At 48.7% G+C, this 16,891-nt stretch overlaps 1 protein-coding gene across 1 annotated transcript in view; it reads left to right on the top strand.

The window, feature by feature from the left end:
* The window catches only part of IFT81 (intraflagellar transport 81), an 86,961-nt gene that overhangs the window by 26,427 nt on the left and 43,643 nt on the right, over positions 1-16,891 (top strand). The window contains exons 10-11 of the mRNA XM_060250145.1: positions 12,178-12,273; positions 15,733-15,879. Coding sequence (XP_060106128.1) covers positions 12,178-12,273; positions 15,733-15,879 — 243 coding nt within the window. The remainder of the gene's footprint in view (positions 1-12,177; positions 12,274-15,732; positions 15,880-16,891) is intronic.

Below are 16,891 nucleotides of genomic sequence, written 5' to 3'. Positions count from 1 at the left end.
TCTTTGCACTAAGTTGCGGGACTGGAATTTCCTGTGTCTTTTTTTTCACAGTGGGCGGGGGTGAGGAGAGCATGCATATACTCGCTCACAGTGCCACGCATCCATAATGGACTTTGCCTCTCCAGATTCCCTGTTTTAGTGAAGCTGACTCGGGGCAGGTGGGGGGGAGGTGAATTGGACGTTGAACCAGGCTTAAAATGTACCTGGTCATGCTTGACCTATTTTCCGCTGGCTCATTTCCAGAATATTCGTCCCATTATAGCATCTTCCTCAGTGTGCCCATCAGCATTCTTCCTTCTGATCACTTCCCTTAAACCAGCAGGGGGGAAAGGGTTTTTTTGTAAAAAAAAAAATTCTCCTTCCTTTTTAAAGACGCTCCAAGCTGCTCAGCAACCACCCGCCTCCTGCCGCTGACATTATTCAAAGCTAATTAGGAAATTACATTACTCATTGCACAGAGAGAAGTTCATTTCTCCACACCCTCTTGTGTTGGAGTAGAGTCCCCTTGGAGGCTTGAAGGAAGTGGAGAATGAGGTCCCGGGTATCTGTTCATTTATGCAGATCACATTTATGTGCAGCGTACGGCTAGCATCAGTGTGACAGGATCAGCAAACACTCACTTAGCTTCTTTCTTTTCTCGTTTGGTTTTGCTCTGAATGGTAGGAAAGGAAAGGTCCCCTGTGCGAGCACCAGTCATTTCCAACTCTGGGGTGATGTTGCTTTCACAACGTTTTCACGGCAGACTTTTTACGGGGTGGTTTGCCCTTGCCTTCCCCAGTCATCTACGCTTTCCCCCCAGCAAGCTGGGGACTCATTTTACCGACCTCGGAAGGATGGAAGGCTGAGTCAACCTTGGGCCGGCTACCTGAACCCAGCTTCCACTGAGATCAAACTCAGGTCATGAGCAGAGAGTTCAGACCTCAGTACTGCTGCTTTACCACTCTGCGCCACGGGGCTGCTATTCTGAATGGTAACATCATAGCTAATTTGGTAATCAGAAGTGGGATGCTGATTCAGCTTCCAATCACGGTGTTTTAGCTGTTGACCCCTGGAACTGTTACCAGGATCTGTGGTTGAAATGCATCCCTCTCTTTCTCTCTCTGGTTTTTTTTTTTTTGCATTTGTGTGCATGTGTGTGTGTGCCCATGCCTGGAAATCATGGCGACCTCTGGCAGCTCCTGCTGGGGCGCGTAGGACATTCAGAGAAGTGGCTTGACAGCCTGCTTCGGCCTCCCAACTCTGGTATTCTCTGGACGTCTCCCTTCCAAGTCCTCGCCAGGGTCAGCCCTGCTTAGCTTCCGAGAGCTGACAAGAACGGGCTTGCCTGGGCTACCCAGGTCGGCGTTGAATTGCAGATGGGGGAAGGGGAATGGAGCCATGTCATGTCCACGATGCTGGAGCTGTTCCGGATCTGCTTTGACATTCATGTCGTAAAGTCAGGATGGGAAATGTATAAAGAGACAGCCGGCAGGATCCTTGCAAGCCCAGCTGTGACAGAAATACCCTCAAGTTGCACCAACGTACGGCGGCCCATAGGGTTTCCAAGGCAAGAGACGTCCAGAGGAAGTTTGCCGTCACCAGCCTCTGCGTAGCCACCCTGGACTTATCAAAGATTTCAGGTTTTCACGGCTGGTGACATCATTAGGGTTTGTAGAATCTTTCGGGCTCAAGTGGCGTGTTCTACTGGAGAAAGTTTTCCTTCCAGACGTTTCGTTCTCAGCTGTGGAGAACATCCTCAGTGGCGTTGCAGCCGGAGCAGGCGCTCTGACCTTCTTGGCTGCTGTGCCCTGAGTGGGGCCAGGGCTGCTGGAGAGCTGCTATTTCTAGGCTGGAGGGAGTGTGATGAAAGGGCAATTGGTTTGCGGATGTGCCCATTGTTTGGTGGGGCTTCCTGGAAGGGTAGTGATAAGGAAACTGGCTGTTGAATGTGACCATTGTTCCGTGTTAATTGCTGGGAGGGTTGGAAGGGGTTTGCACAGCAGCCAAGAAGGTCAGAGCGCCTGCTCCGGCTGCAACGCCACTGAGGATGTTCTCCGCAGCTGAGAACGAAACGTCTGGAAGGAAAACTTTCTCCAGTAGAACACGCCACTTGAGCCCGAAAGATTCTACGAACCCTAACCCTGGACTTTCTCGGAGGCCTCCCTTCCGAATCCTGACCAGGGCCAGCCCTGCTTAGCTTCTGAGATCTGACGTGTTCAGGCTAGCCTGGCCCATCCGAGGGAGGCCTTTACAAGCCTGCTTGCTCCAAGTTGACCCTGTGGGTGATTCACCCTCCACACCTTCGGTAAAAAAAATGTACACCTTTTTCCTGCAGGTGGCGGGCACCCATGTTGTCCAAGAGAACCGTATTACCAGTATTTTAAGGCAGAATAATTAATTGAGTTGTTCTGTTAGGTAAAGAGGTCTCTGCTTCTTAGAAACCCGGTGTGGTGTAGCAGCTAAGGGCGCCAGACTAGTATCTGGGAGACTGGGACTTGAATAGCCACGTGCCATGGAAGCTCACAGGGTGACCTTGGGCTGGTCGCACTTTCTCAGCCTAGCCTACCTCACAGGGTTGTTAGGAGGGTGAACGGGAAGGAAGGAGAACAATATGAAGGCGCTTCAGTTCTCCGTTAGGGAGAAAGATGGGGCATGAATGAATTAAATAAATAATTTTTAAAAAATAAAAATAGAAATTGTGAATAATATTCAAACTCTCCACCGTTTTGGGATGAAGGCTTCGGTTTTAAAACAGCCCTGGATTGCTCCGATCCCGCGAAAGCGAATGGTGACTAAGCGTGTTAAAACAGAAGGTGCAAGTTATTCGCAATCAGCTTGTGTCTCTCAACTTTCAGTGCAGCTTAGCCACCACTAAGCAAGCCTGATTCAGGGACCTCATCAGCCCAACTTCCTCTTGCCGCACCTTCTCTCGAGATGGCAGGAAGCCGAAAACTAGGAATTAGACTTTTGAATCTTAAAATAGCTGTTTGAGTCAATCTGCAGGAACCTGATTTTAAAAGCCTGCAGGTTTATGGCCAACCAACCCAATCCAGCGTGTGTGAAAGGGTGATTAACATGTGGAATTCACTGCCACAGGAGGTGGTGGCGGCCACAAGTATAGCCACCTTCAAGAGGGGTTTAGATAAAAATATGGAGCAGAGGTCCATCAGTGGCTATTAGCCACAGTGTGTGTGTATATATAATTTTTTTTGCCACTGTGTGACACAGAGTGTTGGACTGGATGGGCCGTTGGCCTGATCCAACATGGCTTCTCTTATGTTCTTATGTTCTAAAGCGCTCCCAGAAAGGGGCTCTTGGGGCATCTTAGCGGGGTGGGGGGGCAGCTTTGTGCTCCTCAGCTCTTCTGCCCCCCCCCCCGTAAAATAAATACACAGGTGTTCACAAATTGGGTGGGGCCTTTGCATCTGTTCCCTCCCATCTCTCTAGAACTTGGATCCCTTTAAATATCTCTAAGGCTCATTCAGTTTGATCCTTTTTTCTTGAAGCTTAAATCTTGGACTGATGCCTGTACTGTCCCTTTTTACTTCACTGGCACCCAGACCCAGCTTATGGGCCTTGGGGATAAAGGGTGGTGATCCTTTTCCACATTTTTTAAAAGTCTGAGGTAGCTCACTCTCTGATCCTCTGTTAATGATCCCAGCTTAATGTTCTGTGGTCATCATGCAGAAGGAACATTTGCATGACTCAGGGTAACTGATCCTCCATCATGCTGTGATTTAGTATATACTATTGTTGTGTGTGTTTCTTTTCAAGGCCCCTTTTTTTTTTTGCAATGGAACTATCTGAATGCCCCAAAATAGATCCTGGGGGAGGTTATCCCAGGATAACTCTGGGATCTTCTTCGTGGTCTCTGTGCAGTCCCACACATGGGTTTTCCCGTCAGGACGAACCCTACCTCGGAGATTTTAAAAGCTAGCCTAGGCGTTATTTTTGGCGCGCACTCCCTTCCGTCCTGGGGAGCAGGCATCCACTGCGCATGCCTGGAACGGGAGGGAGGCGCCCCACCCAGCCAGTTTCTTTCCAACCGTCGCCCGGGATAGTCTTACCTCGTTGCGCTCCTCTTTTACCTCAGATCCTAGCCTTCGCTTCTTCGTCGTTTCCTCTCTTTTATTCCATTTTCTTCTTTATATTCTTATACTCTTCATTACTCTTCAAAAAAAAAAAAAAAAGAAAAAAATATCTTTCCTGCTTTTACCTCAGACCTCCCTTCCCCTACCCCCCCTCCCCCCCCGGGCGTATGGAAGGAAGGGATAGTAGAATAACCTTCAAAAGGTGTTCGCGTTGTAGGGCAAAAATCCCTACATCGGACGGACATTCACTTTGTTTATTTTGCCTGGGAGAAGCCCATAAAGTAGACGCCTGTGCGCATTGCCGTCAATTCGGCAAACAGGCGCGGAAAAACAGGGCCGCTAGACTGAGAAGTCATCTTATGGAGTCTGTGCTTCACCCTGAAATGTCGCAATCCTCTACTACAAGTAAGTCGCCTCCCCTTCTGTCTCCCCAAGGGGACGGCGCAAGGTCGGCAGCTTCAGTGGCCACTGTTCCCAGCAAGCATAAGCCCGGCGATGCCGCGAAAACCGGCGACGGCGCGAAGACGTCACAACAAACGGTCGCGCCTATTAAATTGAAAACTGGGAAGCACACCAAGAAACACAAGCACTCCGAGCCGAAGGGCCCGAAGGATTCGAGAAAACCTACCGACCCGAAAGAATCGAAAAAATCTACCGACCCGAAGGACTCGAAAAAACCTACCGCTCCGAACAAACCTTCGGAACAACACGAGTCTGACATACGTTGTGACCCGTCCACACCCGGATCCGATACCCAGGAAGCGGCCACTCCGCTTACGGACTCACCGCATCAGCAGACGGAGGAAGTTATCCCGGTTCCGTCCCGATCCCCTTCTTTGCAAGGATCCATACCAGACCCTTCGCTGGAGAAGATCCGAGACCCGCTGCAGTGGACTCAACAACACATCAACCCCAGATCGTTCCGCGATATGTCGAATCCCATCCAATATAGACACGATGCTCATCGCTACTTTGATACTCACCGATTCCCAGCCAGATCTCCGAGCATCGAGAGACATCGGTACCATCATACACGTTTCCCGGAGAGATCCCCTAGCAGGGGGAGGGACCGCTATCGCTACAACCCGAGATCTCGGTCTCCATCCATGTCCCCGAGAAGACGCTACTACACCTCGAGGTCTCCATCAATGGATTCCCATCAATGCTGCGGTTACCACCACGCTCGGTACCGTGCAGATCACCACAGGAACCAATCCAAGGAAGCAACTCCCGTCCAACGGAGTAAGCAGCCAACGAAACAGCCATCTCCGACTCCTTCCACTTCGACCTCTAAACCTAAGAACGCGAGTCCAACCAGACCGGACCCGCAAGCACCCGAACCTGACAACTCCGATGTCGAATCCGACGCGTCATCGGACTCGATGCAATCAATGTCCTCTCCTGGATCCCCAGCTTCAGATATTGCAAAGCCTGCAGATTTGTCACCATCCGACGGAGCCAAAACATATCTGGACTTGGTTGCAAACATGGCTTCTGCTCTTAATGTAAAGCTGACATCGGACGCGCCCAAGGTCACGGATGTAGTTCACGATTTAGTCCATTCGGACCTACCTGCCGGTTCCTTTCTGCCAATGCTTCCGGTGCATCTAGATGCCATTAAAGAAGCCTGGGACAAGCCGGCATCTATTCCTCCCACGTCAAAGCGCATCGAATCCCTATACAAGATCCAAGCTACGGAGTCGAAGTTTCTTTTCAGTCACCCGGCTCCGAACTCGATGATAGTCCACTCTTCCTCCAAATCGAAGCAGACTCGTCATCCTGTACCCCCGGAGAAGGAGGGCAGGAAATTGGACACACTGGGAAGGAAGATGTATTCCATCTCCACAGCAAACGCCAAAATCAACAATTATTTGGCATATTTTGCTGCTTACTCCCACAATCTCTCCTCCCAACTGGGCACGCTTGTCTCGGCTCTACCAGAACCTGCTCAAAAACAGGCATGCACATTATTACAGGAGCTCAATAGAGTCTCCAAACAACAGATAAATACCATTCGTCACTCCGTGGGATGCACCTCCAAGGCGATGGCTGCCTCCATTGCCTTGAGAAGGCACGCCTGGCTTCGCTCCTCTTCCCTACAACCCGACATTAAATTCAAAATCGAAGATCTCCCTTTCGACGGCCAAGGCCTTTTTAATGCCACGACAGACGACATACTCACCACAGTCGACGACAGCCGCAAACGGGCAAAAAGACTTGGTGTGACCCAACAGCAACAGCAGGGCTACAAAGCCAGACCATGGAAGCCAATGCCATTCAAACGCTCCAGGTCCCCTCGACAATCGGAATACTGGAAGCGTAAGGCTCCACCGTCTAAGCAGCCTTTCAACCAGCGGCAGCAAAGACCACAACAACCTAAAAAGACTGCAACTGCATCCAAGCAGTCTCTTTGACTCTCCACCTCTGCCACCTCACAACACTTCCAGACTCCTACCGTTCTACGAGAACTGGAAGTTAATTACCACAGACAAATGGGTCCTGAATATCATTTTAAGAGGTTATTCAATAGAGTTTCATTCTCCCCCTGCAAGACACCACTTTGTTACAACCCCTCCATCCCCTCCCCTCCAAGAAGAGATCATCACTCTTATGGCCAAGGCGGCCATAGAACCTGTCCCAGATCAGTACCATCGGACAGGCTTCTACTCCCGGTACTTTCTAGTCCCCAAGAGGGATGGAGGTCAGCGCCCGATTTTGGACCTCAGGGCTCTCAACAAGTTCATCCACCACAGAAAATTCAGGATGGTCACCCTCCAATCCATCTTGCCCCTAATCCCTCAAAATGCTTGGATGGCGCTGGTAGACTTACAGGATGCCTATTTTCACCTAACAATCCATCAAGGCCACAGAAAGTTCCTGAGATTTGCCGTGGGAAACAGACATTATCAGTTTCGAGCGCTTCCGTTCGGACTCTCCACAGCACCCAGGACTTTTACAAAGTGTATGGCGGTGGTCGCTGCATACCTCAGACAGCGCGGAATTGCAACTTACCCATACATAGACGATTGGCTCCTTGTGGGGCCTTCAAGGCCACAACTGGAAAAAGACATTGCTATAACCCTTGCACTCTTAGCAGACCTGGGTCTCCAAGTCAACCAGCAAAAATCGAATTTAATCCCCTCACAGGACATTCAATTCATAGGGGCTCGCCTCTGCACCACGGACCACAGGGCGTACCTCCCAATAGACAGAATAGCCTCTATTCACACTCTAGCCACAGAAATCATGCAACAGCCAAAACAGACAGCTTTCACCATTCAACGCATGTTAGGACTCATGGCAGCGACAACGGCGGTTCTACCACATGCAAGACTCCGTATGAGGCCCCTACAAATCTGGTTTGTTCGTGCATATCGTCCCCAACGCCAATCTCAACAAACCCTCCTAACTGTCCCAAACAACATCCTTCCCTCTCTGGGATGGTGGACAGTTCGAAATCATTTGCTGACAGGCATGCCATTCTTAAGACCAAGCCCGTCAGCGGTAGTCACAACAGATGCATCAAGGTGGGGCTGGGGAGCCCATCTAAACACCCTCTCAGTCCAGGGGCAATGGACGCCATACGAACAGTCGCTCCATATCAACTGCCTGGAGCTCTTAGCCGTCCACAGAGCTCTGAAATCATTCCTGCCAACTCTTCACGGCCGTCACGTTCAAATAGCGTCCGACAACGTGGCGACTGTGTTCTATATAAACAGGCAAGGAGGGACTGCATCTACCCGTCTTTGCAAGCGAGCAATGCACCTCTGGCACTGGAGTATCGCGCATCAGATCCATCTCACTGCAGTACATCTCCCCGGTGCCCAGAACACACAAGCGGACACATTGAGCAGGTACCTCATCAACGACCACGAGTGGTCACTCCACAGGCAATACCTTCTACCAGTGTTCCAGAAATTCGGAACACCATCAATAGATGTGTTTGCTGCACCAGACAATGCACAATGTGCTCTCTTTTTTATGAGAGGTCCGCCCTCACCACAATCTGCAGGGGATGCCTTCATTCAGAGATGGACACGTCCATTACATTTCCTCTTCCCACCGTTTCCACTGATAACACGATCAATACAGAAAATTCAACTGGACAATACAAATTGTATTCTAATCACACCGTGGTGGCCTCGCCAACCATGGTTCACAACGCTCCTTTTCCTATCGGACAATACTTACCATCACTTCCCCCGGGCCAAGAATCTCCTCTCGCAACAGAACGGCAGGGTTCTTCATCACGACCCGGACAGACTCCGCTTGACAGCTTGGAGGATACTTTCTCAGAATTCCCTGAGGGAGTGAGAAACGTCCTATTAAATGCACGAAAACCATCAACGAGAAAGTCATATTCCATGAAATGGAAAAGATTTTCCATCTACGCAACCAAGCATAACTTTAAACCTTTGTCTGCCTCTATGCCTCAAATCTTGGCCTATACATTGTCATTATCTGAAAAGGGGCTAACTCATTCGTCTTTAAAGGTGCACCTGGCAGCAATCTCAGCTTTTCACCCTCACATACAAGGACGGTCTGTATTCTCACACCCCGCTGCGAAATCCTTCTTGAAAGGAATTTTACACCTGCATCCACCATCACGACAACTGTACCCCAGTTGGAGTTTATCTCTAGTATTAAGCCAGCTAATGAAACCACCTTTTGAACCCATGGCTTCAATCCCTTTGCATCTCCTCTCGTGGAAAACGGCGCTGCTAGTCGCACTTACCTCCGCTAAAAGAGCCAGCGATATTTGTGCGTTTAGAGCAGACACGCCTTACACCATTTTTCATCACGATAGGGTAGTGTTACGACCAGATCCTACCTTCTTGCCTAAGGTAGTATCCACGTTTCACCTCCACAGGGTCACAACTCTACCCGCTTTCTTTCAACGTCCTACGGATAAGGGCCAAGAAGCCCTACACTGCCTAGATGTTAGACGGGCACTCGCCTATTACGTAGATAGAACAGCATCATTCAGGAAGGACTCCAGACTCTTTGTGGCCTATGGACGGCACAATAAAGGACAAAAGATATCTCCTCAGAGACTTTCGAAATGGTTGGTTGCTGCTATAAAGCTGTGTTACAGACTAGCAAAGCAGCCGGTTCCAACTACACTACGAGCTCACTCTACAAGAGCTTTGTCAACATCATCTGCCTTAGCCAGAGGGGTCTCCATGGAAGACGTCTGCGCTGCCGCCGCCTGGTCTTCCACCTCGACCTTTGCTATGCACTACGCTCTGGACGTTCGTGCTAGGCAAGATGCCTCCTTCGGACAGGCAGTACTCCGCTCTATCTTCGACTAAGATACGATCTGGATCCGGTAAGTACCAACTTACCTTGGAGTCCAATACTTGCTTGACTGATTTGCACTAACATTGCATTAATTTTTCTCTCCTACTCTAGTGCCAGCACCCACCACCGTGCAGTTCAGCTTATCAGTCACCCATGTGTGGGACTGCACAGAGACCACGAAGAAGATAAACAGGTTACTCACCTGTAATTGATGATCTTCGAGTGGTCATCTGTGCAGTCACACACGCCCGCCCAACCATCCCCGCTGCTGGCCACTGGTACTCTGCAACCGCTCATCTACTATATCGGCGGCGGGGAAAGAAACTGGCTGGGTGGGGCGCCTCCCTCCCGTTCCAGGCATGCGCAGTGGATGCCTGCTCCCCAGGACGGAAGGGAGTGCGCGCCAAAAATAACGCCTAGGCTAGCTTTTAAAATCTCCGAGGTAGGGTTCGTCCTGACGGGAAAACCCATGTGTGTGACTGCACAGATGACCACTCGAAGATCATCAATTACAGGTGAGTAACCTGTTTTTTCCTGGGGATTATCCTGAGGCACACATTTTGTATTCATGAACTGAAACTGCAAGCGTCCCTTTGACACAATGTCCTTGCTCATGAAACACCAAAAGAATACAGAGTGCTTGCCTATTATATATAAAATCCAGGTCTTTTAAAGGGACCAGTTCACCCCAAAGAAGGTGGGCGTTTTGCTGTGAATCTTTTGACTGAGTTTCTTTGAGAGATTTATGGATGTTATAGGCAGAGCATACCTTCTTTGAACTGATGATGATAATGATGGCATTAGATTTATACCCCACCCTATACTCTGAATCTCAGAGTGGCTTACAAACACCTTTACCTTCTTTCCCCACAACAGACACCCTGTGAGGTTGGTGGGGCTGAGAGAGCTCTCACAGAAGCTGCCGTTTCAAGGACAACCTCTGCCAGAGCTGTGGCTGACCCAAGGTCATTCCAGCAGGTGCAAGTGGAGGAGTGGGGAATCAAACCCGGTTCTCCCAGATAAGAGTCCATGCACTTGACCACTACACCAAACTGGTATCTGTCTACCAAGGGGGAACAATTCATGTAGAGTTATATGTGAGCATGTTGCCAACTGGAAACCTTTTAGAACAAACCCCCTCCCCCCCCCACCAAGAAATCTTTGAAATAAGAGAATTCATTAGGAAAGTTTGGGTTATAATATGGAGTACCAGTCTGAAAAGATTTTTTCCAATATAACAGTCAGTCAACACAAAACCAACCATGTGTGGGGAGTCCTGGTTCACTCATAACAGAGAATCGTTGCCAAACTAGTAAGCCCCAGTGAAACCAAAGACATTTGCAGGGGTTGGTTTGCCCCAGTTTGCAGGTACCCTTAACTGAGTGCCTTGATTTGTAGCCTTCCATGTCTTGAAGGCTCAGGGCAAAGAAAGGGATAAGATACACAGTGAAAGCCCTACAAAGACTCACATAATAAAAGGCAGGGGGCTTTTCATGTGTTCATCATGCTATATACTGTGTATGTGGGGTCGTGAGGAAGAGAGGGGACAATCCTAGATTTCAGTAGCAAGTGTAATAGATTTGCACAAAGAAAAACTGAAAATGTGGAGCTGAAAGAGATCTCAAGGGTCATCTAGTCCTACCTCCTGCACAATGCAGGAAATTTGCAACTATCTCCCCTCCCTCTCCCCCAGAGACCCCTGCTCTATGCTCAGAGGCAATAGCAAAAAACCCAACTAGCACAATGAAAATTTGTTAGTATCAATAACTTATGTATTGTCAGTCTGTATAACAAACACAAAATAAGCAGGAAACAGTTCCAGAATTTATGCAAAAAGAGAGCTATCATCCTGACAGTAACAAAGTAGTCCATAGAGCTCAAAAGAATAAGAACAAAGTTTTGTAAAGTCGCTCTGCTGTATATAGATGTAGCAAAATCTGGAGGAGCGTTATGGGATCAGTCGTCTCTATAAATTACATTCATCCAAGTTGTGTTCATCCAGAGGTGTGTGCAACACTGCTCCCAGATCTGGTCAGTATTTTGTATCTTTGTCAGACCAGGAACACAATATTAATGGCTGAAATTAGTCCATATAGTTCATCAGTGTTATTTAGAACACCAGTCAAAGCAGTAAGGTTGACCAAAGCCCAGAGGCATACATCATCTTTACCATCCTTCTCTCAGAGCAGTCAGAATACTGTCTACTCTGACTGGCAGCAGCTCTTTAGTGCTCTAGTACCTGTTACCTTTCTTTTGTGGGGGTGGGGTATGCCAGGGATTGATTCTGGGACCTTCAGAATGTATAGGAGGCGCTTTGCCTCTGAGCAGTGGCCCCTCCCTTTATCTTGGCAGACCTGAGTAGTATTGAGGCAGAGGTATTCTCCTGGACTCATCCTCACCTCTAGACAAACAGGTGGTGAAGAGAGCTACAACTCGAGTCTAGCCTAGGCTGATTTGTCAGATGCGACTGTTCGTGAAGGAACCAGATCTAAAAGCCACAGTCACACATTCCTTGGTAACATCCGGGCTGGACTAACTACAGCAGGCTGTGCTTGGGGAAGCCCTTGAAGGCAGTCCGGACGCTTCAGCAATTGCAAAGTGGAGCAGTGAGAGTTTGGGCTAGAGAGGTTTGCTGGAATAAACACTCGCAACCAGTACTCCGCCAGCTACACTAAACTGCTGGTCTGTTTGGGGCCCCATTCAAGGCGCTGCTTTTGATCTAGAAAACCTCAGCATGGCTCATATCCAAGGGTACTTAAAGGACTTTCTGACTTCAGATACATCTTGTGTTTTTCCTTCCCCCCAGATCAATGAAGTCAATGCACAAATCAATCAGCTGATCGAGAAGAGGATGATGAAGTACGAACCGATTGACAGCAAATTTTCAATGTACCGACAGCAGGTAAGAACAATGCCCTTGCTGAGCAACAGATGAGGAAAGTGATCTTGCAAACTCGAAATCATTTCCAGCAAACTGCAAGATATCCTAATATATCTTGATAAATGTCTATACTTAGAGACGGTGTGAAGGGGCCGTTGAAGTCAGCGGTCAAAGTGCTTGTTGATACATGGAAAAAAATGTGGGTTTTGCTTGTGACTGTGACCCCGAAGCCTGTTCATTTAGCGAGCGATGCATTGCAAGGTTAAGAATGCTACATAATGTGCTGGTACAAGAGACCAGCTGGCTCCGAATATAAAGTGCTGACGTCCCACGGATGAGCCATTCCAGGAATTCGGAGCGCTGCTCTTAGTGAAAAACATACGGCAGCCTCTGCTCCGCTCCGCAGGGCGCTGTCGTTGGCTTTGCAAGATCACCACGTGAGTCTTAGCACAATTTGTCACTGTGGGCACAGTTTGGAGAAGCAGAGGGCTCGAATAACAGACGGGCTGAATCATCGTGGATAGATAGCATAAAAGCGAGTGCTCCAATCCAGCGAGAGGAGGCTGCTCCCAAAGCTGCTGCTTAAGCTGCGTGTGAAGGAAGCAAAGAGCCACGGTCTTGTGTTTAAAGTTAAAAACCTTGGGTCGTGGTTTTGGATTGCATGATTCCACTTGGAGCGTTCAGCTCTTGATGCGCTGCGACCCGTGTTCTGAAACCGCATTTTCAGAAAATGGGCAGAACTTAATATTCTGTACAAACGATGATGATGATAATGGATTTATATCCCACCCTCCACTCTGAAGAGTCTCAGAGCGGCTCACAATCTCCTTTACCTTCCTCCCTCGCAACAGACACCCTGTGAGGTAGATGAAGATATTGGATTTATATCCCGCCCTCCACTCCGAAGAGTCTCAGAGCGGCTCACAAACTCCTTTCCCTTCCTCCCCCACAACAGACACCCTGTGAGGTGGGTGGGGCTGAGAGAGCTCTTCCAGAAGCTGCCCTTTCAAAGAAACTCCTGCGAGAGCTCTGGCTGACCCAAGGCCATTCCAGCAGGTGCAAGTGGAGGAGTGGGGAATCAAACCCGGTTCTCCCAGATAAGAGAGCTCTGGCTGACCCAAGGCCATCCCAGCAGGTGCAAGTGGAGGAGTGGGGAATCAAACCCAGTTCTCCCAGATAAGAAAGCTATGGCTGACACAAGGCCTTTCCAGCAGGTGCAAGTGGAGGAGTGGGGAATCAAACCCGGTTCTCCCAGATAAGAGAGCTCTGGCTGACCCAAGGCCATTCCAGCAGGTGCAAGTGGAGGAGTGGGAAATCAAACCTGGTTCTCCCAGATAAGAGAGCTCTGGCTGACCCAAGGCCTTTCCAGCAGGTGCAAGTGGAGGAGTGGGGAATCAAACCCGGTTCTCCCAGATAAGAGAGGTCTGGCTGACCCAAGGCCATTCCAGCAGCTGCAAGTGGAGGAGTGGGGAATCAAACCCGGTTCTCCCAGATAAGAGAGCTATGGCTGACCCAAGGCCATTCCAGCAGCTGCAAGTGGAGGAGTGGGGAATCAAACCCGGTTCTCCCAGATAAGAGTCCACACCTTAACCACTACACCAAACAATAATAGGAAATCTCCCTCCCGGTATGTGTTGTTTGGGTTTTTAAAAGCATTTTTTATGCTTTTTGAGTGTCCTGAACATGATTCCTGTGCTGCAGACATTGATTATGTCGTCAGCCACAGGTCAAATCAGATTTTGTGTTTTTGCCGTCAGCACAGTGACGTCCGACCGACCTGCTAATGTGTGACAAGCAGAGGCCAGAACTCAGTAGCAGAACATGGGCTTTGCTTGCATTGAGACTGCTGGCTCGCTCCCTGCTATCTCCAGTGTCGTGCAGAAAAGCTCAAGTGATTGAGGAAAGTCAGGACAAAAAATGTTCTAAATAATAAAGTGATCCTGGGACCCCTGAGAACTGCTGCCTGTCGAGGCAATTGTGTGTGTGTGTGTGTGTGTGAAGGGCCACCAAATTGCAGCCAGCTCCCAGCGAGGGGCTTTCAAGGCAAGAGCCAGCATGGTGTAGTGGTTAAGAGCGGCTGACTAATCTGGAGGACCGGGTTTGATTCCCCACTCCTCCATGTGAAGCCTGCTGGGTGACTTTGGGCCGGTCACAGTTCTCTCCAAACTCTCTCAGCCCCACCTACCTCACAAGGGGCCTGTTGGGGAGAGAGGAAGGGAAAGCGATTATAAGTTGCTTCGGGAGTCCTTATGGTAGAGAAAAGTGGGGTATAAAAATTAACCCTGCTCCAAGGCAAGTGAGAAGCAGAGGCAGTTTGCCATTGTCTACCTTTGCAGAGCCTTCTTCAGTGGTCTCCCCTCCAAGTACTGACCCTGCTTAGATTAGAAGAAGAAGAAGACTGCAGATTTATACCCCGCCCTTCTCTCTGAATCAGAGACTCAGAGCGGCTTACAATCTCCTTTATCTTCTTTCCCCACAACAGACACCCTGTGAGGTGGGTGGGGCTGAGAGAGCTCTCCCAGAAGCTGCCCTTTCAAGGACAACTCTTGCGCTAGCTGTAGCTAACCCAAGGCCATTCCAGCAGCTGCAAGCTGCAAGTGTTTTTTCCCCCTAAGCTAGGGCTAGATTTCCCTATAGCAGAATTGGGATTGGTGTCAGATACTCTATCTTGCTGACCTGTTCAAAGGAAGAGTATAATGTGTGAGCCAGGGGTCATTTGCATTGTAATAGCACATTTCTGGAGGCTATCATTCAAATTAAAAAACTGGTATTTTCCATAATACTGCCCACATGGGAAGATCATGTTCACCATTCTTTTTTAAAGGTCAAAAAACCACTTTGTTTCTTGTCACCATTTTGTCTTAATCTGCATGCCGCATATTTCTGTAGGGTTGATGTAGGGGTCGGGTGAAGAAATCCACACTGTATCTTTGTTGAATAACTTCTGCCGCTTGCTTCCTGCTGCTACTTATGTACAGCCTTGAAAGAATTGAAGTCTTTTTAAAAAAAAAAAATACTGCCAGAAGAAAAGCATTGAATGCTGGCATGGAAGTCAAACATTTAAATGTCAGCGTTAATCCAGTTCTTAATTGCAGTGCTGCTTAGTGCTGGGTATTTTTTTTAAAACCCTTTAGTTAGCAATATACCTGCTTCTTGAATCAGGCTTGTAAATAGACCCTTGTCTGGCCACTGGTGTTGAGTTGGGATTGATTTCGGGTGACCAGGTAGCTGCGTCTTTTCAATGGGGTAAGAGTTTGATACCCTCCCCTCCCCCTCCCCTACACACACATGCACACACTTCAGGCCATTGTGTGCCAAAAATAATAGACTTGTGCGTGGGCAGGCACTCTAGTAGAGCACTCGTGTGTCAATAACTTCAGACTTGAATGCCAGCTTTTTCCACTGTGTTCACCTCCCGGAAATGTTTAAACCTCTGATGCTTAAACCATGATTCTTATAACGATCTGATTAATCATGCAGGCCTCCATCATTTCCCGGAAGAAAGCAGCCAAGGCAGAAGAGCTTCAGGCTGCCAAGGAAGAGATGGCAAATTTAGAGAGGCAAATGCGGCAGAAATCAAACCAAGCTCAGGAGATGAGTGGCACGGAAGTCCTGAAAGGCGACGAGGTAAGCCGGAGTCCCATCTGGAGGAGTGAACAAGTAAAAGTCCAAGCTTGCGTTCTTTGCATGCTTCGACTCCCTTGGCAACTGGAGTACTTATAAACAGCAGACTTGCAAGGCCTTTTCAGTTGTGGCACCCCATTTGTGGAATGAACCTTCCCTCCACAGTTTGTGTTTGGCATTTTTGTGTCAGTGTTTGGATTTTAGTGTGGGGCTTATGTTGGTCTGTTAGATCTCCTACTTTACTCAGAACCACTGATAATAACTGAACCCTTTTTTAAAAGCCTGCTTTTTGAGCTGATTTGTAATGTTTTCTCTGCTGCTGTATGTCACCCCGACAGCCAGTTTGGTTGGGATATGGGACAGAAACGTTAAGCCTAAAGAAAGAAAGCAGAGTGCAATGCAGCCAGCCAGTGCTGCAACAGGCCGCATTAGTAGCTCCCCTCCAGTTCAGAGCCGTTTGTTGGAAGGAAGACTGATGTTTAGGAATCCCCAGCCCGTTGCTCTCTTAAGCAGCCAGGTTTCCCGCTGTTCTTAGCACTGCCAACCTCAGGTTCAGAAATACCCAGAGATTTGAGGGTGGAGCTGAGGAGAAGGGGGGCTTAGGGAGGGGAGAGACCTTGGTCGGGTGTAATGCCAGGTAGTCCACGTTCAAAAGCAGTCATTGGCTCCAGGAGAAGTGGAAGGAACATTTTAAATAAGTAAGCAGGCAAACAGTTTATGTAGCCTGGAGATCAGTTGTAATTCCAGCAGATCTGCATGCAGCCCCCATCTGGAGGCTGGATCCTGTCAAGCATGAAATTTCACAATAACCAGGCCTTGGATTTTGAAACAAAGTTAGGTTTATTGATAATCCATGTGGCTCATTCCAGCTGAAGATCGGAACTGATACTTGGTAACACTAGAATACATGCTTTAAAATGGCACATCAAAGGTTCTATAAACTATTCTACATTCACGTGTGAAATTCACACGCTGGGCTCCTTATCTATATTGTGACTAGCACATCCTGGGTTCA

Source organism: Heteronotia binoei, chromosome 11 (assembly GCF_032191835.1).
Source record: "Heteronotia binoei isolate CCM8104 ecotype False Entrance Well chromosome 11, APGP_CSIRO_Hbin_v1, whole genome shotgun sequence".
In the NCBI taxonomy this organism is placed as follows: domain Eukaryota; kingdom Metazoa; phylum Chordata; class Lepidosauria; order Squamata; family Gekkonidae; genus Heteronotia; species Heteronotia binoei.
The sequence above is the reverse complement of the archived record's forward strand: the minus strand, read 5'-3'. Positions and strand labels throughout refer to the sequence as shown.